Below are 27,362 nucleotides of genomic sequence, written 5' to 3'. Positions count from 1 at the left end.
TTTTTTGAAGTATACAATTTGTTTTTATTTACAATACCCTATAAAAATGTAAATTTAGAAACTTTTATTTTCATTAATTAGAACCAAACAAAAATAAAGCACAGTAAGGAAGAAATAATAATCAAGTATTCACTTGATCAGTTGTGAAGGGAAGGTAGGAAAGGCGCATAGTGGAAATAGTCAGTAGGTGATGGTGGAGGGAAGCTAGGTAATGTCACTGGGGAACAGCTGGTGAAGCCTGGGTTACAGAATGGGAAGAAACGGAGATGAAGAACAAGGACAGCTGGTTATAACAGGATTTTACTGTTGTACAATACATGTATGTGCAAAACGTTTATTCTCTTTAAATGTCACAGCCAGTCCCCCACTACATTCGAAAAGGTGAGAATGGCATAAAGTAGACTGGAAGGGCATGTAAAATTGATTCAGATTTAATCTTCTTCAGAACTGAAATCTCTAGGGACCAAAACCCTTATCCTGGTTGATTGCTGAAAGGAAGGGTAAGTGACAAAAGATCATGGCAGGCTGTACCTGCTTTTAAACCCAGGTCCCTGGCTGTCTGGGAACGAGGCTCAGGTGAGATGGACGAGCCAGGGCGGCAGTTCTGCCCATGTTGGAGGATAGTGAAGAGCAGAGCAGGCCAAGCTTAGCTTCCGTGGTTACATTTGAAGGTTTCTACCCATGACACCAGATGAAAATGAGGAAAAGAGATGGACAAGCATGGCTTACTGAAGTCACCTCAGGAAGACAGAGTGTGCAAAAAGCTACACTGCTCAAGCAGGCTGTAAGTGAGGATCACCTTGGGTGCTCCTGAATGCACTTGAGGGGACAGGCTCAAGCACACTGTGGTTGTAGCTGGAAAAAGGCTTAACCGTGTGCTGTTTCCATTAGGGTGGACAAAACAAAGAAAATACAGGTGGGGAAGAGGAAAATAACTTCTCAACCTAGAGCTGGGCACCAGCCAATTAAGAAATATGATCTTATTAAATGTGCCATATACCCTGTATTTATATTAAAACAAATAAGTATTTCCACCAAATTAATTACAAGACGAAATAGAAACAGATTAAAAATATATCAGTTGGTTTGTTTAGAGATGGTATGTGTCAACTAAATATTTTTCAATCTAAAATTCATTCTTTAAGGACCCTCTGGAGATCATATAAATGTATGTATGGGGTATGTGTGTTTCTAGAACTTGATTTCTATTTAGTTGGCTCTCCTACAGTCATATTAATATGGGATAATGAAAAAAGACTTCAATAGGATGAGGGGAAGAATCTTTTGGCAGGCTACAATCTACTTTGAACTGGAGTAGTGGTAGTGGGATCAAGGGAGATATAAGTTTTTGTCGCTAGGGCAAAGAAAATGCAAAATTGAGAAGAATTGAGTAAAAGTAGGACATGCAGAATTGTAACACAGAAAGTAAAGAAGAAACCAGCATAAGTATCACCCAGCCAAATTTCACAGAGCAATGGGGAAAATACCTGGCATTTAGAGACAACCCCTGTAAACAGGAATCAATCCCACAAGACTTTGCTTTGGGGAATAAGCTACCTTCCCTCCCTCATTAAAAACACTCCATTGGTGATGGCAGCAGTGCAGGTGGCAGCCCAAAGGAGGTACAGGACACATTTGGAGATCTTTTATCGTATCCCCTGAACTAGCCTAAGGGTATAAAAAAAGAGAAAGAAAACTTGTTTATATAAATAAGTTAAAATAGAAAGCAAACTTTTGTATTAAAATTTCAACCTTGTAAAGATTCTCAATAACAAAACACCCAAGACATTGTTTTACTCTTAGTCAACTTCAATGAGGGTACTGTTGCACCCAGTATAGCATTTTATATCAGTAGATACGCGAATATTTATTTAAAGTCTTTACTCTTTTCCACCAAATTCAGTTTTATCCTCCCCTCTATCATAACTTCTAAAATGCCAACTTTGTTGACATGTGCAACTATCCTTTTTAAAACTTACTGCAGTTTTGTCTCCAGCAAGTTCAATTTCTGCCGGTCGACATAGCGAGAAAAAAGGGACACTAGGTTTGTGGGTATAGAGATTGGTTTGGCCAGGGCTGCTTGGGGAATCCGCAGAAGTTCTCGGGTTGCCATGAACATCACCTCCGTCCTGATAGGGAAACCAAACAACAAGATGAGGGAAAAAAAAGAAAGATCACCTCAAAAAACTTAAAATAGAGAAATAGTCCGTACTGACCATTGGTTATTTTGCGTTGATTCTGTAGCAGGGTCTGAACTCTGTAAGTCTTCCCCACGGCTCAGGAGAACAAGGAGCAGTGACAGGCCAAACTATGAGAGAAGACAGGGTGTCAAACAAAGCATCCAAACCTCCTCTACGACAACTGATGGGATCCTGGCATTAAATGGGAATAGCACTAAGCCACAATGACATCACTGCTGTGCTTCTCTGTGAAACCAGGCAGAAAATGGACAACCCTGAGCCAGAAGCCTACGTCCTTTCTCCCGGTTTCGCTTTTGGCACAGCCACGACCAAGCACAGCCTTTGGAAACAGAACATCATGGTGTCCAACATTCTTATCTGTGCCTCACCCTGGGGTGAAAGGATGATCCCCGCCCCGCCCATCATGTTTAACATGGGGTTTGGCTTTTTTCCTATTTACAAGAACTGAAATGGATTAAAAAGAAAAGTCAAAGTTCATGGAAAATGAAAAAGCATGCGCGGGGCACTGGGTTCGATCCTCAGTACCACATAAAAATAAACATGTCGTGTCCACCAAAAACTAAAAAATAAATATTAAAAAAATCTCTCTCTCTTAAAAAAAATAAAAAAAATAAAGAAGGGATAAACAAATGCATTCATCTTGTTTAAAATTAAAATCCAGCAACATAAGGTTTAGAAACTGAAATATAAAAAAATGTCTTATTTAGTGGCGGTAAAAGAAGGAAACGTAGGTTAAAGGGGCATAAAATGAAAATACAAATGCGGACAAGAAACAGGTTAAATGTAAGAATCACATGATCTACAATGAAACATAAAGGGAAGGATAATCTTGCCTTTCCACAAAATTTCCCTTCATGTTATGGGGGCGGACACTGGGCTATATATAATCTTATCTGATCTCAGTTTCCTACTGCCTTTACCAAAATTAAAACCAAGAGACCAAATCATATCCCTGTTTACTTCAGAAGCCCATCTACATCCCTGAGGCGGTTACTTCTCCTGCTGATGTCTGCCCTTCAGAGTCATGCTTTGGTAGGACTGTAAGCGGAAGGCAGAAAGAGGCCTTGAGACTATTTTTCACCTCTACTGTACAGAGTGCCTGAATGAGTGCCTGTTATGTATGGGTCACTACATGAAGCACTCAAAGCCATCATCTCAATGAAGTACGAGGCCAACTCTGTGAAGTCTACATCATCACTTCTACTTTACAAATCAGGAGGAAGCTGCCCTGGGAAAGTGAGAAAAATCTGTCCAGAATTCTAAGGCTAATATGGCAGGAAAGAACTAAAACCTTGTCTGTTTAAAAACTCACATTTGTTCCTTCCTTTTATGCTTCCACTAGGAGTTGCTGGATCTTTAATCTGACATAAATAAAATGGGAAATTCTACTTATAATCATATAACACAGACCACCAACTGTAACTTAACGATAGACCTTCCTTCTCATTATTAGGAACTCTGACTTTACTTGTGGCACCAATGATGTGCACTAAAAGCTATTTCTCAGACTTTTTTGCAGTTAGGTTTATCTAAATCCTGGCCATTGATATTAAGTAGAAGTTGGTTTGAAGTCCTGGAAAAGGTCCCAATGAAGAGCGCAGAACATTAATCCACATCTTCCATAACCACCCTCCTTCCTAATGTAAACTCCACACCATCTTAGATCATGAGGGATCATGTTCCTTCTGTATTGTTTCATTTAATCCAAAAATACTTATTTCTCTAACAAAAGTTCACAGTCTTGCTACTAAAGATGACAGGAAAAAAAAAAAAAAATGGAGCCTGGATCTCTCGAGTCCACTGTGAGCCGACTACACCAGATTTGTTTCTTCAGGAGATACATAAAATCCTACTGTGTTTCAACAAAAGGAAACAAAAAAAGCAGCAAAAATTAACAATACTGTTTATCTCTAGCTTAAAACTAACAACACTATTCTTTCTAGCTTTTGGTAGTAGGATTAACGCAACTTCTGACTAAAGGAAAGAACCCCTTTCGAACAAGTTATCACAGCATGGTAGCCACTGCTTTTAAATCTGTAACTCAAATTTAGATGTTTCACAAAATCTAGGGACACAAAAGTCAAGACCACCTTGTTCTGGAGCACAGCTGCAAGGTGAGGGTTGGAGGGTGCTGGTGCAGCTGCACTTTGAGGTAGGTTCATTAGCTGTTGCAGAAGGCTGGTGACAGTCACTGAAGGAAGATGATAAAGGAGGAGAGAGAAGGGACTCAATAAACATGGCAGCACCTACAAAAAAAATAAACAAAAGTATTACATCTTGTCAACTGTTCTTTAATTACTGGCCATCAGTTGCCATGGACAGAAAGATGCTCAGCAGTATACTCAACCACTCATGGCAAGATTTAAGAAAAAAGAGGTGGCAAGCCCAGTGGATATGACTGAAGTCTCAACAATGGATTCTAAGGTATCTATTGAGAATGTTTTCAATTCAATCTTCACTGGAAATGCCATGACTTGTAGTACCAAGGGGGCTAAAATCACTTTTCAAATACTAAATTCATATTAATACACCATACTATTATTTTAGTATGAATGTTGAGCTCATTTCACAAACGTCTAAAAGCCTACAATGTGCCAGACACAATGCCCACCCCCACCTCCCCACCAAAAAGATGGTAAACAGGTCACACATGGACCCTTAGACATCTGAAGCATAGTGGGGAAGACTGGCAATTTTGATGTACTGTAAGAAGCACTCTAAAGTTTAGACTGCTACACAATTACTAGCACCTTCAGACTTAATTTTATCTTATTTATAAAAGCTCAATGAAGAAGTGAACAAATAGTTAAGTTAAAATACAGCTGGTTTTACAACAAAAAAGGAAATCAAGAGCTGAATGTGGTGGCACATGCCTATCATCCTGACTGAGGATCTTAAGTTCGAGGCCAGCCTCAGCAACTTAAGCAAGACTGTTGTAAAAGTGCTCGCCTAGCACACGTGAGGCACTGGGTTCGATCCTCAGCACCACATAAAGTAAAATAAAGACATTTGTCCACTTGTAACTAAAAAAAAAAATAAAAACATTAAAAAAACAAACAAACAAAAAAACACGGTGATGTATTATTTTAAATGGCACCTAAGGACAGAGACTGGGTCACTTTTTGACATTTAATACTCTAAACAAACAAAGCTTTTTAATCATAGATATTTAAATGCATACATGAAAGTACAAATAACAGTAATTGTTCATGTATCCACTACCCAACTTCAATAGCCAAATTACTGTATTATCAGTAATAAAATAAACAGATTTTATTAGATCTGTTCCTTCCATATGGTATCATTTCATCTAAAAATACTTATTTCTCTAACAAAATCTCATTATATCAAACAAAATTAAAAATAATTTTAGTATCAGTTAATAGCTACTCAAAATTCCTATTTTTCCATTTGTGTCAACAGTATCTTTTAGCAGCTGATTTATTTTAATTACGATTCAAATAAGATCCATATATTGTATTTTACTGATGAGGTTTAAAAAATAACAGGTCCTTTGCCACAGTCTGTATGTCCTCTTCTCATGCTATTGAAAAAAAACATGTGTGGGGCTGGGGTTGTGGCTCAGTATGTAATTTGTCCCATTGTTTGAATCTGGCAACTGCATCCCTGTGATGCCACTTAATTGGTTCTGCCATCCAGTATGTCCCCATTAACTGATGATGGTGATTACAAGTTTGATTAGATTCAGGTTTAATGGTGGGAGGTGGGGCAGAAGAGGGAGGCAGGAAGACTGCAGGCATTATGTCAAGAAGCACAGTGCTTAGTGTCCCATTCTTGGTGGTGTTTGCAGTGCATCGCCAGGTTCAGCTGTCAGTATGCTCCAAACAAGTCCAGGCTTACAAAATGATTATTTTCTGAAGTTCTTCTATAAAGAATTTTATATTACCAACTCTGGTAACCATGACATTTGGTTATAATAAAAAAGCAGGATAAATGCTTGAGCCTTTCCTTTATTTATCTATTTTTAGGATGAACTGATGGTGTGGCAGTTTCCAAAGAGGACTGGTTTATTTGGTGTCATTATGAATTCATTAAATGAAATACATTTACTACATTCATTCAGTCCACTGTTAATTTTTCTTTCTGATATAAATGATCCCATTTTTAGCCAACAAGAGCCCTTTCAAAGTTAATCTGTGCATCCACAGGACCCTAGTAATCTATTAACTTCTTTGCATTCAGGCACACAATATTTTAGGATTGCCTTAAATTTTCAGGCCCCATACCTGAAACTAACTATACCTTCATGAAAATAGTTTTGAGAGATGTGGTCTACTGCTTTTCAACACACACACACGTAAAAACGCAGCCTGAATATTTAATCAAGTCTTCCTCACTAGGAGGTAAGCTCCATGAGGACAGGCATTTTTGTATTTCTAGCTCCTAGGACTGGGTGCTGTTATTTCTAAGAAATAAAATAGTGTCTAATATGTATCTGCCAACTGAGTAAGGCTCTCTCAAACTTGCTCTGTGTAATTATGGCAAGAGTGCCTGCTTACAGTGTACATGGTCTGAAATAGTAGTAACTTTTTTAGTTTCGTCAACTTATTAGGATAAACCTCAAATCTTTAAATTTTCTTCCAACCATTTTTCATTCTTAAAATCTTTTAAAAATAAACTTTCTTACCCACTTCACTTTCTTAATGATTAGACCTAAACTGCTCATTCACTTCTATAGATGCTAAAATTTTAAGGGTCTACAAAAGGAACAATTTCCAATTGTCAAAGCATACCATTTCTAGTGTATCCTGTCACCATTTGTTTTCTGTGGACTAATTACCCAGACAGGTCTCACTCAGCTTGTGGCTGACTGTGACAGGCTCACCCGAATACCTTTTATTATTCTGAATCTCATACTCATTAATACCAGTCCTTTGTCCTACCTTTCTCAATTTCTTGTTTTGACCTCCTACACCATACTAAATTTTGCTAATCTCTTAGATACAGAAGTCCTGATCTATCTTCTATAAATTCTTTTTCCCGGTGGCACTGGTGATTGAATCCAGGGGCACCTTACCACTAGACCACATCCCCAGTCCTTTTTATTTTGACAAAGGGTCTTGCTAAGTCGCTGAGGCTAGCTTCAAACTTGCAATCTTCCTACCTCAGCCTCCTGAGTTGCTAACATTACAGACATCCAACACTATACCCAGCCATACTCTATAAATTCTGATTCAGCATTTGGGGTACAGAGCCAACTTATTTGCTTCCCAATTAGTTCTGACATACACCATGTCTTTACAACTGTGTTGTGAATTAAGAAGGAACTACTGATTTCCTCATGTTTTGAGAGATGGTCTGTTCCACTAACTATGGGATTCAAAAAAATACACCTGAATTACTTAAGGTTGTTTTAAATAATCAAATCCTAATGCCAAAGTTTAGACAAAACAACACAAAAAGGAGAAGAGACAAAGAAATTAGATTCCAGAAATCTTATCAACTATGAAAAAAACTGCAAGGAAAGATGTCCCACATGGTGGATCACCTCATCTTGTGCATCCTTCTTGATAAGAAAAGGGAGGTTCCTGGCAGTTGTCATGAGAATGTCAGCTGCTTGCTCTGTGGAGAGGAATGGGAGAATACGGGCAACCATTCTCTTCCCTTTTCGGATACACATGATCTGTACAAAGTGGTCATCACTTGGCCTACAAGGGAAGAAAAATGACAATTTTCATTAACAAGAGCAATACAGGAAATCCTCATGTTTTCTCTTCTTAGGTCTTTTTAAAATTAATATGCTGCATTCATTTTCACTCTACAATGACCTGTACTACAAAATAGTGAGAATTACTTCTCCAACTTTAATAAAATAATAAAAAGCAAAATTTCAATTTCACTAATTACATTTTAGAAAAACTTGGTCAAACTATACAAGCATTATTACATTAACCCTTAAGTATCGACACAAATATCACATGGCTAATAGAGCAACACGTGAAAATGTATACATAAAAAATAAAAACATAATCTGAGTTAATTTTACAAGTGTTAACAGTTTGCAGACACTTTTCCAGGTAAATATACATCAACCACATACATTTTAATGCCATGTAACATGAAATTTATGGACAAACCACAACTATTCAACCAGTTTCTTGTCAGCCCTAAAAACACCAGAAAAGGTGTGTTGAAAAGAAAGTGCTTGTTTTTTAAAAATAATTTTAATGTATATATTTTTAGTTATTGATGGACATTTGTTTTATTTATTGATTTATTTATATGTGGTGCTAGGAATCGAACCCAGTGTCTCACACATGCTAGGCAAGTGTTCTACCACTGAGCCACAACCCCAACCCAAGGTGCTTGTCCTTATGTTCTGTTTGTGTATCTCCTGGCTTAGAAGAATCCACAACTCTACTGACTGGACAAAGGGAAAGAGAATTACTAGCCAATGTAGTCCTCTTACATTCATCATGTTAAGTATTTGGGATTTATTGAACATTTACCAACAGCAGGATTCTGTTCCAGATAATAAATGGAAAAGAGATGACACAGAAAAACAATAAAAGTTACAGAACTTAAGACTCCACTGGAAGATTTACTGGTTTCTACACCACACACATATTCTGTGGAAATTCCAAGGAAATATAAATGTTTACAATCCCCATCTTAGTAGAAAATCAAACAAATGAAGATTACATGCTAGTAATCATAAACCACATATAGTCCGTAAGCTCAAAACCAAAAATCCAATAGGCCCACCCCACCATTTATCTGTAGTACCTAGCACAATTCCTAGTAGATACTGAATACATATTTGTTGAATAAATGAACTCAGGATAAGAAGACTCCCCACGCTGACCAGCCACCAGCTGTGAAAGATTATGAAATGGCTAATATGAAATCACCTTTTGAGTTTGGACAATAGATAGATTCTGAGTTTACAGAGATAGCAGGGAAGGGTCCTGAAAAGGCAGAAATGTGTAAAACTCAGTCTGAGAGAGACAGAAGTCCAGGTAGTCTCATGTTTTTCTCAAAGTGCACAAAGCTTACCTCTCTTGCCCGGGCAATTTACCCCTCAAGTTGTCATACATGCTACAGATTTTGTGCTTTCTCTCTTCCATCAGGGCAGGCCGCTCTTCTTCTAAACTTAGGAGATAACGCCTTTCATAATCCTCCACATCAAGAAGTAAACTATAAGTCTAAGGGAAAGACAAAGCAGGCCACAGCATGCTGTGTTAAGATCATCAAGTATCTAATAAACAACTTTACAGTTTCGGACCACCTGACCTGATAAGATCACCATAAACTTCAGATAAAACAAAACAAAAGGTGGTCTTTAAAATATAGGAAAACTGGGTGAAATAACTTAATTCTTCATGTATCATTTTTTATTTCTCCCTGAATTTTAATCTAGCAGATAAAGATAGTGAAATATCATTACACTTTCCAAATATACAGTGCAGCAACAATAGCACTGTATATATAACATTCTGTTTTACTGCCACAGTGAACTTTGTATTTATAAAAATATTAATAAGAAGTGATTTTACCACTGGGTGCCAGCCTCTGTTCTAAACACTTCATGCTCATTCACTGAACACTCGCCACAAGAAAACTATCATAATCATCTTCATTTTTATAGACAAAGAAACTGATGACAGCACAGAAATATTAAATAACTCACTTTCATATCATAGCCTCAGAAATGGAAGATATAATTTATAGCCTAGAAAATATACTCTAAGGCCATCTTCTATGGCTTTGCCACGTGGGATTTATGCTTTACACACCAACTATATATTTTCCTTAGCACCCAATGAGTGCCCAATAATTATCTATAAATTGACTTAATTAATCCATAGGAGAAACAATATAAATTTTATTCCCATTTTTACCAGGCTTAGAAAGGTGACCTGCCCAGAAATACTCAGCTCTTAATTCAACAAGTCTGAACAAAAATCCAGTACTTCTAATTTTAACTGCAGGATTATTTCCATGATGCCATTGGGAAGGTATACCACAATTCTTTCTGTAGTGCTCTGGCACACAATAAGTACTTATTGAGTATATTTTTAATTAAATCAAAGAACACTGAGTCATTGCTCACTTCTCTGCTTCTTGGGTACACACATACTTGACAGTTCCTTATTTGAAACTAATTATAGCAACAAATTCTAAAACTTACTTTCTCAATTATGACAAGGGTTTTTCTTCTCTTGTCCCGAACCTGCTTTTCTTTTGTCTCCTAAAAGACAAGAATATTCAGTGTCTAATAACTCTGCTAAAAACAATTTTCCAAGTATGCATCTGTAGTTCAACTGTGAAAATATTTTAAGAAAATTTTGATTCTGCGAAAGTTAATAATCTAAAATGACACTAGCACAAAGTTCAGAGTTGATGGACTCAACCAACACACAAACTGAATTTATAGATAGACAAATGGTAATTATAGAATTTTACGGAGGATTAAAATTTCATAGCAAATTTTGAAAACACACAGAAAATAGTGTTTATTTTTTTATTTTTTTGTGGAGCTGGAGATTAAACCCAGGGCCTTGTGCGTGGAATGCAAACACTCTACCAACTGAGCTATATCCCCATCCAGAAAATAGTAATTTTTTAAAAATAGCAAACTGGAGTAAACAGATGCTGTTTGCAGACAAACATGCCTAGTCTAGATTCCTGCCTCTTCTGGCCTTCACCAGCTACATGAGAAATGAAGGTGTTATTATTTCAGCATGTCTGTTGAAAACCAGAAGGCCATAATGTGCCAGGTTGTAAGCTCTGGGTTAGACTACAAACAACTCCGTCATGCCTGATCTCATTCCACAATGACTCCAAAGTAACTGGTGACCACCAAGACATTCTTAAATATATAATTCTACAGACACTTACATCATCCTCACTCCGAGATGTCACAACAGCATCGATCATTTTTCGAGGGTTATTCACACTAGAGACAGTAAGTTTCCCCAAAGAACCCTCAAACTGCACTGTAAGGACAAAATAAAAATAAAAATTCCAACAAAATAAAAACTCAGCAATGCAGGCAGGAAGCATTCAAAAATTTTTACTTTTCTGTTCTTTACTCATGGTGTAACAACTTACTACAAAAAAACCTACGTATCCTTTAAAGGAACTCCTTATTACAATCTATCCTTTCTCATTCCTCCTCATTTATTTTAGAAATATCAAAAGCACCCAAGAGGTCATCTGTCAAGCCATACACTTTATGCTCAGATAAAGGCTGATCTTTGCATATATTAAAGGCAAGAGTACTTTATAAATTATTTCCAAACCATCCACATGCATAGAACAGCAGGAATGCCCTCTCCTCCCTGCCCCCAGAAGAGGACAAAACAGATAAGGTATCACCTATATTTTATCAAATCAGTGGCATCTCAAATTTCTCTTATCATATAAGGGCCTGCATCTTACCTGGCTTATACGCATGCTCCAGTTTGGCCACCTGAGGGGTGATGAGCTTGGTGCGTTCCTTTTTAGGGCCATCACCTTGCACTTCTTCAGCAGCTGACAGTTTCTCCAGTTTTTCGAAGTAATTCTACCACAAAATGATTTCAGTTGCAACACAAGCACAGACTATGATTGTTCTTTACCATCAAATAATTATTTTACAATAGTGGCAGTAACACAACTTGAACCATAGAAATGTACTGATCTCTAATTTTTGCTAGATTCAAGCTAACATTTACTATATTAAAATTCATAGCATTTGTGCTCGGGGTGTAGCTCAGTGGTGGAATATATTCTTAGCATGCTTGAGGCCCAGGGTTCAATCCCAAACTGCCCCCTCACCTCTACCAAGAAAAAATCCTTAGCCTTCAAAAACTTTAATCAAAGGAAATGTCTTTAGACTGCCAATATACTAACTGATAGAACCAGATTACTAAAGCCAAAGAAATTGAAAACACTGGTCTCAGAGCAAACAGCTCAAGAGTCTCTTGCTTGAAGCGAGGACAGAATTTGTTTAGTAAATTATCAACTGCTTGAGGACTACCTCAAAAGAAAATTCTACCTCGAACATGTTCCACCACTGAGCTACACCCCCAGCCCAAAGGCTACGACTTTTAATTTAAGTCAAATACCTTTTCTAGCCTAAGGGGCCAAAATGTTATTTTCAAAACTAGCACCGAGTATTTACCTGGTAATAAAAATCATCCAGGTAGGGATCAGTGCTTTGCAGCTGCATCATTTGGATTTTAGAGACCCAATCTTTTTCCCGCTGCAACATGAGATTGGCATATGGATCTTTTCGAAGATGATCTTGATGACTGCTCCTGTGACTTCCTCTATCTCCAGCCCCATTGATATTCCGATGCTGACTGAAAAACATATGCCACATTCACTCTAAGTAGGCATATTAATTATTAATTAATTAAAGGTTATAACATTACAGGAATCAAACAGGCCAATTAAAAATCAAGTCTTCAAAGGAAAGAGCTATGTAGTACATACTCAAGGAAATAAAACTATATGAGTAACAAAGATCTGAGTATCTTACCACATACTAAATACTTTTACTTATGGACTTCTGTATAAACCCTAAAGAACCCTATGAAGCAGGTAGTTTTCTTTTCTCCACTTAAGACAACAAACTTACAACTTTGTCAAAAGTGACACTTCATAAGTTTTGCCTGTCTGATCATGTTAAGTGGTTATCTAATTTTAATCTTGCATTTTTTTTTGAGTGAGTTTGACCATGTTTTCATTTCTATAAGCCACTTGTGTTTCTTCTATTTGGAGTTGTATGTTTCTGCATGGCTTTTGTTATATTAAGGTCTGATATTTTTAATAGTCAAATGTATTAATCTTTCCCTATATAATTTGTACTTTGGAGTATTATTTAATAATCCACACTGGTTTCTTTCTTCTGAACCTGCAAAAATATTCTGGAACATTTCTGAAACTGAGAAGGAATCACACACACTCAAAAAACAATAAAATTGATGGTTGAAGAAACTTCAGAGTTTATTTTTTTCTTTTCTTTCTTGCTTTGCTCATGTTATTCAAGTACTCTACAACTGAGTTACACTCCAAGTCCTTTTTTATATTTGAGGCAGGTTGTGCTTGAAACTATGATCCTCCTGTCTTAGTCTCCTGAGTAGCTAGGCATGTACCACCATGCCTGGTTTATTCTCCTCATTTTATTTAGATGCCTAATTATGGAATTACTTTATATGAAACTACAAAGGCAAAGGCTTTATCTGTCTTGTGTGCTTTTTTTAAAATCTTCAAAACCTACCACAGTCCACAATACACAGATGGGAGATATATGTAAATGTATACATTTATATTTGCTGAATAAAAATTAAATAATTTTTATAGAAATAAAGAATGACCACTGGGTTCACATTAAGACCCAAACGTGAGGCTGGTCACTACATTTTTTTTCCTCTTTTAAAAATTTTTTATTGATTTGATTTTTAAAATTTTTTACATACACGACAGCAGTGGAATGCATTACATGGTCACTACATTTTTAAGATTTAATTCTGAACTGACAGTCAAAGAAAATGTAGTTAAAGAGAATGCTAAGAACTTGGTAAGGTTCTTATAACCTTTAAAAGAATTCAGAGCTCAACTTATGATCAACAGAGTTAGAACAGTTTGGTAATTTGTTGATAAAATCTTAGTAAAGCTAGTGTGTCAAAAACATAAAAATGACAGCATTTGTGATATAACTTTACCAGCAAAATCAGCTTCATACTAAGTAAACTAAGAAAGTAAACTAAATTAATAACATTTTGTTACACTGTCCAGTAAACCACCAAGGAATACACTGAGTACTTACTTCCTGTTCTGCTGCTGTCTCTGATGCAAGAGCCGCCGGTGCTGTGGATGAAGGTGAGTTGTGTCTGGTCTAAACATTGGGGCCTGAGATCTAAGAAAAAAATGAAGAAAAAAAAAAAAAAAAAAAGGCCTTTAATTCTGTCATCCTGATGATCTGAAGTTTTCACAAATGCTATCAGAACAGGATAACTTCACATAGGTTCAGTAGGGACTGCCAAGTGTATTCTAAAGAGACTCTAAGTAAAAAAGTCACTTTTTAAAAACCTATCTTCCACAAAGACCAGTTCTCAACTAAGAGGATGATCATGAAATCTCAGGAAATTTTTTAGTAAAAGCATGTGATTTTCTTTTTGCTCCTGTTTAACAGTGTTCTCTCAAGAGGTTTATTTGCCTTAAAAACAAAAACAGAAGTCTCCAAAGAAATTCTGCATCAAGACTGGAACACAGAAGTCTTGCCTGAATCTCCAGCCTGCCAACATATAACATTTCAAACTCAAGAATGCAACTTCAATTCTTAGTGATTTCTGGCCTGCCCTATAAATTTTTAACTTGCCAGCTTCCACAATCACATTTGTTAATTCCTTAAAATAAAATTAACCCTTTCTCTATTTTTTTCCTACTGGTTCTATTTTTCTTGAGAACCCTGATAATACAATGTATGTAATAAAAAACAATTTTATCAAAGCAGGAACTTGAACTCCTCTTGTTATAAAATCAGAAGGTAGAAGTAAAAATGTAGCAGATACCAAGACTTGCCAACTTATCATTATTATTTATTTAAACTTCTCATTATTCACATCTCTCATCCTTACTTATGATTCTTAAGTGATCAACACCATGTGTGCATATCTTAGTGTGTGTTTGTAAAGTGGACATGAAATGAGAAGTAAAAAACTTTAGAAGAAATAAAAGGTGAGTAACTTGTAATGTTATAAATGTGCACAGGATGCATGATTCTTGATGATGACATAAGAAAGCCTAAACTGTCAAACCCCGACTTGAGGATCTCAAAATATTTCACTTACAAGATACATACATATATGTATGTGCGTGTGTATGTATGTGTGTGTGTGTATGTGTGTGTGTGTATTTTTGGTGGGACCTAGTGATGAATATCTTTATTTATTTATTTTTATGTGGTGCTGAGGATTGAACCCAGTGCCTCACAAGTGCAAGGCAGGAGCTCTACCATTGAGCTACAGCCCCAGTCCTCACTTAAAAAATATTAAGAGACTTTTATATTAAAAAACTAAATTGGAATTATCAAGAGACTTAGCTGGCAATGGGTAAACATTGGCATGTTTTATATACCTTAGGTTTTGCAGATGAGGTCCTGGGCCGGGAGGGTGCTGCTGTGGAGGTGGTGTTGCAGGGGGTGGAGCACCAAAGAAGGCACGGAAGCCTGGTGCTGGGGGAAGCATCTGCCCAACTCGCCCTTGCAGCAACTTGGGATTCATGGCAGCAAGAGGACTACCAACAAATCCAGGGACCCGTGCAAACTGGCTGGGAGACATCCGACCAGGCTGTAGCTAAAAAGAGGAACAAGATCTTAAGATTGAGTTAACCTTAAATCAGCAGCAAGCTCACCTGCTTGCTGAAAATTGAATACTGTTTCCATCAACAACTTTGTTTTAAAAACTAAAGGCAAAAATAAGAGACAGTGGTGTTTACTAACAAAAACATCTATGTCCCAATGAACCTTAAGACAGTAAGCGGGTTCTTTATGGATAGAGCTAATCACAGGCTTACCTGTGCTCCTCCAAGAAGCTGTGCTCTCTGGAGGGGACTGAGAACCGGAGGAACAGTAGGAGGAAAAGGGTGACCCAGGAGGGAAGAGTTCTAAGGAAAAAAATAAAGTAAGGAAACAATTATATCATGAAACAGGTAAATCAATGTAATAAGGGAACTCAGTAGAAATGCAGTATAAACTTAGATTGTAAAATTCTCAAATTGTAGCACACACTACTGAAGAAATAAAAAGAATAATGCTAGAAATTATGAAACATTATGGCCACATAAAACAAAAAAGAAATTAGAATGAGAGTTGAAGTTAACATGAAACCAGATGACGAGAAAGAGCTTAGATTTTTAAAGAGTAGTGCTAAGAAACACATAAACTATGTCTTCTGACCAGGGGACCATAAGACCCAGAAATTCAAGGATGGAGATTATAAAATTTAAGTGTTCCATAGGAGATGTTAGCACTTCTACATACTGAATCACACAGGCAGTGACCATAAAGTACATACTTCACTTTTTTGTTAGACTGTAAAGAGACATACCGGGACACTGCAGAGCTGGTTTGGAGACATCCTCTCACCATAGGGAGCAGGATAACGTGGTGGCATTGGGGGCCGAACATGGACAGGCTTCGGACACAGAATCTATTAGGACAAACATATATACAACTACACTCAATGAAATCAGTTTTTCTTCCACCTACACTCCCTCCCCTCAAGTACTGGTAGAGACACAGAACTCAATGCAAAGCCCTACTTCTAAGCAGACTGCTATAACTATGGATTCAAACCCAGAACCTTTGATAACTTCCTCTCACAAATCAAGAAAAGTCTGAGGAAGATTTAGCTAATTCTCCAGTTATCCCCACCCTTCCATGCTATCTGAGGGAGATATCAGCAGATATTCTGACTTGCAAATTCTCTCCAAGAGGATGTATTTTGGTAGCAGTGAGGGAGAAGGAATGATAAGAAAGCTGGAGGATTAACTAAGTCCTATTCTGAAGCCTCTGTGATATGGCCGCCATGCTCAGCAATTTCATGATACATTGTGACTCCACCATTTATTTCATAGATAATTGAGCCTAACTAGGCCATACCAACACCACCCTCCCCCCATACCTTCCAAATTGGCCTTCCTTTTCAGCTGCTGGTTTCAGGTGGAGGAAAGTCTATGGAACAGGACTGCACAGGCTCTAGGGAAAGCAGGGATATCTTAAAGGTAAAAAGGGATGTGGACAATGCTGAGTGTTCCCATCCCCCCCAGCTTTCAGTTATCTCTCTGCCAAAGTGTTGGGCAGCCAGTAAAACACTTTAAAAAGTACATAAGCCCTAAATGTGCTTAACTACCCTTTTCCTCCCCCAATTAAAAGGCAGCAGCAACAACAGCAGCAAAGGCTATTCGGGAATGTGTCTCTTATTTGTACTAACTTCTCTGCTAATTGGCTATAATTGGCTATTTTGCTTTCTAATCTAAAGCCTACCCAAAATCTCCACCCTCCTCCCAGTATCACCCATTTCCCAAATAATTTTGCCCAGATGCCCAATATCCTGGGCTGAGTGCCTGTTAATGAGAGGTACCTGTTGGTTGAAGCTGGGTACAGCCATCTGCTTAGGTGGGGTGCCTATGGGCACAGCTCTAACTGGAGGACTCCCAATGATAGGTGAAGTTGAACGCCTTGGTAATGCTCGCTCCGAAAGATCCCGATCATCTTCTGGGCCCTGTGGGGGCCTCTGAGGCAAGGCATACTCTAATACAGACACTGTAGGCATTTCCTAATGAGGAAGTAGTTAAAAAAACCCAAAACAAACAGAAATTAGCTAACTTGAAATGTTTAAATAATCTCTACAGATGTCAAAAATACTTTTAAAAAATTTTTTATAATTTATCTATCTATTTATTTACTTTTGGTACCAGGGATTGAACCCAGGGGTGCTTAACCACTGAGCCACATCCCTAGTCCTTTTTATTTTTTTGAGTCAGGGTCTCACTAAGTTGCTTAGGGCCTCATAAGTTGCTGAGGTTGGCTTTGAACTCAAGATCCTCCTGCCTCAGCCTCCTATATCACTGAGATTACATGAATGCATCACTGCACCAGCTTTTTTTTTTAATTCACATGTAGAAAAATTCAGTCTTTGGTATACAATTTTTTTGAGTTTTGATAAATACATAGAAGAGATGTTGCCTCCAGAGAACAATTTTATCACTCTGCAAAATCCCCTTCTTTTGTTCTTTTACTGTTAATGCCTTGTGCCACATCTAACCACTGGCAAACCCTGATCTCTTCTCTGTCCCTGCCTAGACTTTTAAAATAATTTAAACCATATACTGACAACATGAGTTCCAATGGCTCCCTCTCAATTTTTACCCTGGGGGCTGATAAAGGGCACATCAACAGAGAGAGCCGTCTAAGTACTGGATGCAGTAGTTGACATAATACTGGCAAATGATAAATATCGACATGTTCACAGTAAGGAAAAATGACAACAGGAGCCAACTTAACATTTTATAATACTAGTAATTTTATATAATGAGAAACTTTTTAATACCTGAGCAAGAAGCGGTCCTCGGATTCGCCTCAGAACTTCGGATCCATCCCAGATGCTGGAATTCAGACTTCCTGGTTGAGGCTACCAAACAAACAAACAAACAAACAAAACACATATATACAAATTCTGCAATACTGTGAGGTCTCTTGGTGACTCATCTGCTATTAGGGAACAAGGGTCCAAGGTTTTTACTGGCAAGTAGTTGACAAGAAATTATAGTGCTCCAGAACACACATTATTCCCCAATTTTATTTCCAGAATTACTATCATCAGTAATTATATTATGAATTTTCTATGACATAAGTGATAATGGCAAAGCTCAATACTTTAATAGTCGACTATAGTTCTCAAATAAGAGTAAATTACTCACTTGCAAAATTGGCCTGGTCTGCACTGCCTGCATAATAGCTGGATCTTCTAGTTCATTTTCAATCACCATCTTAGTGAGTCTTTCTGCCAAATTCTCCTCATGGTCACCCAACAAGTCCATCTCATCCCTTTCTCCATTGCCTGTTTGTTCATTAACTGCCACTGGTAGCTTCTCTTCCAACTCAGCCAGGCGTTCATGTGCTTCCTGCCAATCATCATCTATAAGACAATAGCGTGGTATAAGAAATACAGTTCATATCAAAACAAAGGTTTTATATATAAAATTCTTCCTTTAACCAAATGAATAACCCAGCTCCAGAAGATAGACAGCAAATAAAGCTTCCGTTTATTTAAAGACATGAAATAAGGCTGAAACAAGGAACACATAAAGTGGGCTTTTCATTATTAAGAACAAAAAATACGATGCCAAGAACAAAATTTGGCTTAATGACTTAAAACATTATCAGTGGTGTCCAAATTACAGTCTGAAATTGATTTCTAAAATGGTGATACAAAGTCAGATACAGTTGCATATGCCTGTATTCCCAGCTACAGGAGCAAGGCTGGGACAGGAGGATTTTAAGTGCCAAGCCAGCCTCATCAACTGAGTGAGACTCGCCTCAAAATAAAAATAAAAAGGGATGGGGATGTAGCACAGTGGTAAAGTACCATTACATTCAATCCCTAATACTATAATTAAAAAAACAAACTAGCGACACGTAAGTATAAGACCACCTGTTGGTTTTGAGATTTTACAATACTCCACACAAAAACTTCAAAGGAAAGTAAAATCTGTAGTACTAGTATAACTGTCTCTTAAATTGTAACTGCTATTTTCTTTACCTGATTTTTTAAAAATTTATTTTTTGTGTAGATGGACAGAATGCAGGGACCTTCTCTCATATAGCTTTTTCATTAAAGCAGGGGAGAGACAGATAATAGACAATAAAAATAATGAGGAAGTAAATTAGATACTGTATTAGAAGATGCAAAATGCTACAGGAATATGGAAGAAAGGCAAATCGAAAAAAATAGATATTCAGAAGGCTGCACTGAGATGACATTTGAGCAGAGACTCAACGAATATGACAATAAGAGGGTGAACAGTCAAATGGAACAGAATGAGCAAGAGGGAAGAGTAGAACAAAATAAAGTCAGAGTCTGGAGGAGGGAGGTTATTCAGGGTCTTCGACTCCACTCCAAAATGGGGCAGAGCTGATGGGTTAACTTTTGAAAGAATCACTAAGGCTACTGAATTAAAAGCAGATTAGAGGAGAAGTGTTGGGGGGAATGCTGAAAGTCAGGTGGCTACTGCAAGGGAGTATCCACTAGCCAAGGGAGAGGGGATGAAACTTTGACTAAGGCCAATTCCTCTTCTATTTTAATTATGTCTTTGCTATTCCTGCACATTGCTATTTGGTCTGCAGCACTAACATTGTTTTCTTATTTATTATGCTGATATAGCATTGACTTTTGAGTCCCATTACCAGACTAAAATCTTGTGAACCCTTCATCAAATTCTCTAGAATGAAAACTCTCACTCCAGTTCTCTTGGATCTAATCATTCTATTCTATTTCTATCATAAAAGCACTACTCACAATTCTGCTTCTTTTAGCATTCAAATGCAGAAACCTCTTTCTCCTCATTAAGCTTTCCAAAATATTTAAATTTTCATTTTAGTTTCATCTCACCTATACGTGCTACTTTAATGCACATAAATGTACTCTTCTGTATAAGCTATGTACTCTATTCTTACTTTAGTTATATGTCTTGTATGTTCTATAAAATTCCACATTCAGGGATAACAGGTAATCCCCTTTGTAGCTAACACAGAAATCTATATTGTCTTCTTTCTGTTTACAAATAAAATACAGATTAAAAAAATTCAAACATCACAATATATGACTTAGAATGTGAAAGTTCTTCATAATTCCACAGCTCTGTTCAGATTTTAAGAATGCAATCTGTAGTTTAACTTGATTCTTCTTGGATATACTTTCAAGCATGCATACGTGTATACACACATAACTGCTGAAAATATTATCTCATTCTTTTAAACATATATGTAAGATTGCATTCTATTGATGAACTGAATTGTAATTTAATTCCCTACTGAAAAACCATCTGGATGATTTGCAACTTTTTACTATAACAATCAATACCATAAATAACCTTATACATACCACAGCATCTCAAATGAATATTTAAGTAGGCTAATTCCTCTGCAGGGTCAGACTAAGCATTTAAAATTTGCTATTTTTATAATATAATAATATATCACATAACCCTCGTGATCCAAAAAGCAAGGGAAGTGGGATTTCAAATTTACAATTGTGTTATCCCAGGATCCACTGTCTGCTCTTTGGCCAATGTGATATACAATATAGGAGCTATGGTAAGGGGTTTCTTAAATAGGGATCACTTTGCCATTTCTGTGATAAAGGCTGTGGGCCAGAGTCACAAAATATCCCTATCTAAGCCTCTAAGATATGTGTTTTCATTCTTATGTGGAATTTTCTTTCCCACCCAAAAGCTTCCTCTTACAAAGTGCTTAGTCAGGTGGCACTCTTCCTCTGAAATTTCCTCTCACAGAAAAGAACTTGAAGTAACCACTTCATTATAATGGTCTCAATAAACATACCTAGATGTGCTTAAAAAAGGGAAAAAATCCATTTTAGATGAAAATTATAGTACTAATTTAAATGACCAGTCATCTGAAACGTTCTTAAGGAATAGTGTAATAAATGATTGTGACTTTAATATTGGTGTCATCCTTGCTAAAAAAAAAAAAAAAAAAAGTAAGCTGAAAAAGGATAAATTTTTTTTTGAAATGTAACAGCTATGCCAAGAAGAGTGGGGAGTCTATAATCCTGAATTCAGGATTAAAACAATATATATTTTTAAGTTTCCCAAATATAAAACATTAATTTGTTAGTGGATTAGTTTTAATGTAGTAGAGTTCTAAATTATCTTTGGTAGCCACTACCCATATTCATATTTGCTAACTTTACCAGATTCTACCAAATAATTTATTTGCACTTAAAAATAACATTTAAAAATAGTCTAAATAGTCATGTTCTGTAAAAATGGACATACTGTGAACTGACTATTGCTGTTTTTTTGGTACTAGGGATTGAACTCAGGGGCACTCAACCACTCAGCCACATCCCCAACCCTATTTTTTTTGGGGGGGGAGAGGGGGTACCAGGGATGGAACTCAGGGGCGCTCAACCACTCTGCCACATCCCCAGCCCAATTTTTGCATTTTATTAGAGACAGGGTCTCACCGAATTACTTAGCTCCTTGCTGTTGCTGAGGCTGGCTTTGAACTAGTGATCCCTCTGTCTCAGCCTCCTGAGCTGCTGGGATTACAGGAGTGTACCACCATGCCTGGTGACTGTTGGCATTTTAAACATGGATGCAAAGGAATCTATGCCATAAAACATTGCCAACATTATTTTTGGTTTTTCTTGTTCTTATGAAAAAAATCAGGAGAGGACTCATGCCCTTAGTTTGAAAGAATATTTCACTCTGTTACTTCTTCAAATGACCTAAAAATATAGTTACTTAGATGTGCCAACACTTGACCTTATTGCATCATTGGTTAAAAGGCTAAAGCATAGGCAAAAGAATAGCAGAGAAATGAAGGAAAAGGAGTATCTGTATTCTTCCAACTAATGACCCTGTACTGTGATGTGGGCTACTGAACTCCACGCTGCTTTTTCAAACACTTATACTTTAATGCCCCCCAGGCCTGTCTGGGATATTTCTGAATGAAAATAAAAAGGAAACAGAAGTGATTTAATTTTAAGGCAATCTCAGTCCCCAAAGATTACAGCAGCTATCAAGAAAAGGGAAGGAGAAAGAATGAGAAGCCCATCCAAGCAAAGGCAAGAGATTTCCAAAGATTCCCCAAAGACTGTTTTAACATAACTGGTAATTTATACTGACTGTATTTATTACTTAATCTCTCAGTAACTCTGCTTCCTCATTTGTGAAAATGAGGATAATATTGATAACTACCTCAGAAGGTTACTGTGAGAATTAATAACATGTAAAACAATTAAAACGATACCAAGCACATAATAAGAACCATGTAAGGTGTAAACTTTTATTTTCAGAGAATGAGTTTGGGATCACTCTAACACCATTTATTGCTTCGAGATGATGCAAACTTTTTTAAAGGGAGTAGACCAATGATTAGTGTCCTATGGAAAGGTGATATCAGAGCTTTTGTAGCCAGTGACCTAAAATATCCACGGTATAAACAGGTGTTGTTCAAGATGTCAGCTCCATGAATTAAAAATTATCAATCAAAACCTATGTCAAAGATCTAACATTTCATCTACTGGCTTAAACTTCCTCTACCAGCTAAATCTGTAAGAAGTGTGCCAAACATATCACAGGTAGACTTAGCAATTTTCTTTTTAAAATATTTATATAAAGATGTTTTGAAGAATTAAGATTTTCACCTTACAATTCAAGTATACTACACTCTCAATGAAAAGCGCTCACCTGTGACATCTTTTCTCTATTATAACCTTGGCCGACCAAGAAGTCCTTCTTAATACCCTTCTACCCTATGGTACAAAGCAAACTAACCATATGCTATTTCACTGCCTTTAATTTTATTACCTGTTCTTTCACTGTGCACCCAAGAGCATTGTGGACTTATACTTCTTTCCTATCATATAAAATACAGTTCTGCACATTCTAATATTCTTTTAAAGGCAATATTCTTGTCTTGAAGGAAAAACAGAAACTCCGGGGGGTGGGGAGGAACTGCCCTTAGCACTCTGGAAGTCCATGAGAAGGCAGGACCCATTTCTCTCTGTCCAAGTTCAAAACTAAGGAAGGACACATTACTATGTTGCTTCATCTTAATATAGTAGCAATGAATCAATTTCAATTGACCAATTTCATCAACTGAAGAATGTGCTGAAAAATGATTTAATACCCAGTACATGTTTTAAAAGAAAAAGTTTAGAACCAAGAATACAATGTTATGACTTTTATTGTCTAGGTTATTATGCAATTTGCAATTCACATTAGTTCCCTCCATTTGTAATTCTATTCTTCATAGCTTTCCCTGCCATCTCCGTGGAGATGGGCAATCTCATCTCCTAAACTATGACTACAATCCATAGGATCTTTATTTCCTTTCTGTAATGAGTCTAGTTTATACTTTTAACATTCTTCTTGCTGCTCTAGATCATGACAAAGTCACAGTTTCTACTTAATTTTATAAATGGAAGACTAGTAGTAAACTTTTTCATTTTTGCCAGTTCATTCAACTCTGTGCAAGCTTTCACAAACCTAAGCTATAAAGTCATCACAAAACACTATCCACTATAACTTTTATAAAACCTTTGTTTTTGATACTAACACATTGGTATCACCCACTGTTTTACATTTCCTCTTCTTCCTTATTTAATTTTGAATATTTGTTGCTGCAATTCTAAAGAAATTACAAATATTGACACACCACAATATAAACACTGCTATTGCTGCTTTCCAACACTAAGTCAAAACAACAATATATACATTGACTCTGATCTATTCATTTCTTTAAAAAGTATAAATTTCTAATACTTAGTTAACTTGCTCTAAACTTGTTCTAAGTAAATTTTGATCTCAAATGTAATCATATAGCCTTGCTTCTTAATTGTTTTATCCCAGCATTTACAACTCTGTAGCTTTAAGTCTACTTTAGCTCTTTTAACTTTTTTCAGCTCTTACAATATTTACCTATATCTGGAGATGGATAAAATTTCATTTGTTTACAATACTTTTCAAACTTATGAAGATTTCCTATTGCTAAAATTCTTGGAATTAAAAGCTTTTTATTTTATTAAATACAACCATGTACTGGTGTTGGGCTGAATGTAGAACATGCAGAATACTAGAATCTGAATTCTCTATTAGTCCATGAGTTTTCCTTAGGTTACATCTTCTCCAAATAAAAATTCCTTTTATTTAGAATTATTTAAAATCTCTTTCAAATGTCTATTGATCTAAACATCTGAATTCCTTACGGTGGCAACCGAGAATCAAAACCAGATAGCTGGAAGACATAGGGCTTAGAGAATAAAAGATGACCAACCAGAAGAGCACAATAGAAGGATGAACTATTCTGAGTAAAGGACATACTATTCTCACCGAGATCAAGATTAACTTGCCAAATTAGTGAATAAGGTTACTCCTTCTAAGACAAAGTATTTGAGCAAGAGATGAAGATGAAACTATAAAAGATGCCTCTTGGGCTGGAGTTATAGCTCAGTTGGTAGAGTGCTTGCCTGGCATGTGCAAGGCCCTGGGTTCAATCTCAACACATACATACACAAAAGATGCCACTTACCAACTGCACCTGACCCAAATGTATCATCATTGAACTGATCAATCTCCTCATCTTCTTCTCCCAGGCCCTGAAATGCATCTTCATCTTCATCTAGAGGACAATCCTCCAAAGACTAAAACAAAATGAAAAGAAGTTTTTCATGAAATTCACATTCTCATTTATAATGTTCTAAAAATGTTCACCTTATCTTCTCAGTGAATATAATAGTTTTATTATGACCTTTTGTAAAGATGGCATTTTATACTCCTCAATTACCCTGACATTGGACGCTTTCAGTAGCTTGTTTCTGTTTCTATTCTTTATTCCTTACTTGAATTTTCCCCAAGCATCTGTTTTCTTTACTTTATCAAGAATCTAATGATAGCATTTTCTCATGCACACAAGAAATTAGGCCCACAGTATCCTTTACATCACCGGGTGGAACAGAGATGAAAATTTTCAAATTGCCAAAATGAGTACTTTTATGTATCTTTTTTAACTAAGTTCACATCTTTATCATTATTTTCATGCTGGGTTTTCAACAATTTCAGTGTTCTCTTTTAAAACTTTCTTTTCATTTTCCACCTCTTCACTTTGCTTTCTATAGGCCTAAACTCTAGTGAAAAAAACAGAAATGAACTCTAGAAAAGCCATGATAAACACAGGCAACTCACTTTTCTGATTAATCCATTAACTATCGTGTGTGTGTGTGTGTGTGTGTGTGTGTGTGTGTAATGAAGTGCTGAGGATGGAACCCAAAGTAGTAGGTAGGTGCTCTAGCTCTTATTAGCATCATTTGAGAACATTTTTGTCTCAGGTTCTGTGCTAGGCCCTAGGTCCTGGATTCTTAAGAGACAAATACCACTTACCTCAAATAGTTTGTTGTGAGGATCAAACAAGGCAAAGACTGCATATTGCTAAATAAAACCTAGATATTACCATAACACTTTCGGTACATTCTGTTTGGACCTGCCACCCCCCTCCCCATCTCTTCAGGTTTACTCAGCTTAATCTCCAAGTTTCCTTTTGGCAACTTCTGCTCATTGTATCTCATCATTCTCTCCATGTTTATACAAAGTCAGTTAACACTTTTATCAAGTATCTGTCCTTACTGGCCTTTCTACCCATCCTAGGGCCCACAAACTTCCACAAAGCAGTCTGCCACCACATCAGAGGCAACTTCCAGCGCACTCCCTTCCAAATCATCAAGATCCACTTAACCAAAACATCAAGATCGACTTAACCAAATCGCTGCTTTTTAAAATTGAAATGACTCTCAGGAATCACCTAGATCAGTCCTTTCACTTTATAAATCCAGAAACCTTATGTCCAGCGATTAGGAGTGGCTCAAGGTCACTAAGCGAGTGGGCGATACGGTCTAGACTCCACATTCTGGAGCTGCTGCATTCCCCTCCGACGTCGTAGCCAAACCCACAGCTCACTCCACTCGTCCAGAAAGAACTTCAGCTGGACACGCCCCCTCCCGCTCGGAGCGCTCTCCTAGTAAACAGTCCGGGGCCCCAGCCAAAGGGCAAGTCCAGGCGCCCTGACCGAGGGCTGCCGGGGTGTACAGCGTGTACCCGTGGGTAACCCGGGAGAAGGGGGCTGGTTCTGGGTAGGCGGGAAAGTCGTCTCCGGGCATCCCCGGGTGGTTCTTCCTAAGAACAGCCACCCGGTGGGTGCAATGCTCTTCCCTCCACCGCCCCTCCCCGAGTGGGGGCGAGGGGCGCTCAGGTTACCGCACTAACGGGCCCTCCCCACCCCAAAGCAGACGCCAACTCTCCCCAGCGGCATCGGATGGGACAGTCCCGCCCCCCAAACCTCAAAGCTGGTTCCCAGACCTCGGACTAAATCCGCGACCCCAGGTCGGGGGCGCTGCGCTGGATCGCGCGACTCCCACGGCTCGCCCCCTCCCCCCAGGAGCACGGGACCGGCGCGCGGAGGGTGAGAGGAAAGGGGCGCGCGAGGAAGGGGGGGCCACTTCCGGTCGCAAGAGCTTACCTCGTAGCGGAACATTCTTGGGGAAGGGGGGAGGGAGCGGGGAGGGGAGTGGGGGAGGGAGGGAAAAAGCGCTGACTCCCCGGGCTCCTCCGCGCGCGGGTCCTCCACCGGCTCGCGACCCCTGGCCGCCGCCGTACGCCGGAACGTGCGTGGGAACGTGCGCAGGCGCGCCTCGGGCAGGGCAGCCGCCCCGCTCGGCGCCCGGCGGCGGCGGCTGCGCGGGGACGGATTTAGCGTCCCGCTTCCTAGTCTCAGCGGCGGGAAGGAGGTCCCGTGGTGAGAGACTGCGCACGCGCCGTCCGTCGGGGGCTTCATAGCTAGCCGGACTGGCGGCTCCGCCTCTGATTTCTCGGCTTTCTGCTCCGAGCGGAGAAGCCGGTCACGAGTTT

At 38.0% G+C, this 27,362-nt stretch overlaps 1 protein-coding gene across 1 annotated transcript; it reads right to left on the bottom strand.

Annotated features, from left to right (window-relative positions):
• Positions 1 to 27,243, bottom strand: Patl1 (PAT1 homolog 1, processing body mRNA decay factor). Its single transcript, XM_027944382.2, has 19 exons — positions 26,974 to 27,243; positions 24,994 to 25,105; positions 18,636 to 18,853; positions 18,266 to 18,346; positions 17,297 to 17,491; positions 16,262 to 16,363; positions 15,729 to 15,818; positions 15,291 to 15,508; positions 13,981 to 14,070; positions 12,331 to 12,511; positions 11,607 to 11,730; positions 11,064 to 11,161; positions 10,354 to 10,413; positions 9,219 to 9,367; positions 7,711 to 7,870; positions 4,292 to 4,447; positions 2,217 to 2,308; positions 1,980 to 2,129; positions 1 to 1,668 (listed from the first exon to the last, which is right to left on the bottom strand). The coding sequence occupies exons 1-19, from the start codon at positions 26,986 to 26,988 to the stop codon at positions 1,647 to 1,649; spliced, it is 2,313 nt and encodes a 770-aa protein (XP_027800183.1). The 5' UTR covers positions 26,989 to 27,243; the 3' UTR covers positions 1 to 1,646.
• Positions 27,244 to 27,362: the final 119 nt, after the last annotated feature.

This window comes from Marmota flaviventris, chromosome 9 (genome assembly GCF_047511675.1).
Source record: "Marmota flaviventris isolate mMarFla1 chromosome 9, mMarFla1.hap1, whole genome shotgun sequence".
In the NCBI taxonomy this organism is placed as follows: Eukaryota; Metazoa; Chordata; class Mammalia; order Rodentia; family Sciuridae; genus Marmota; species Marmota flaviventris.
The sequence above is the reverse complement of the archived record's forward strand: the minus strand, read 5'-3'. Positions and strand labels throughout refer to the sequence as shown.

Bases quoted from the DNA above. Each gene is read 5' to 3' on its own strand.
- Patl1 (XM_027944382.2), bottom strand. The intron at 9,368-10,353 runs GTAAGTTTTAGA...TCTTTCCCTTAG, and splicing joins CCCTTGTCATAATTGAGAAA to ACTTATAGTTTACTTCTTGA. The intron at 4,448-7,710 runs GTGATCCACCAT...TTTTTTTTGTAG, and splicing joins AGAAGGATGCACAAGATGAG to GTGCTGCCATGTTTATTGAG.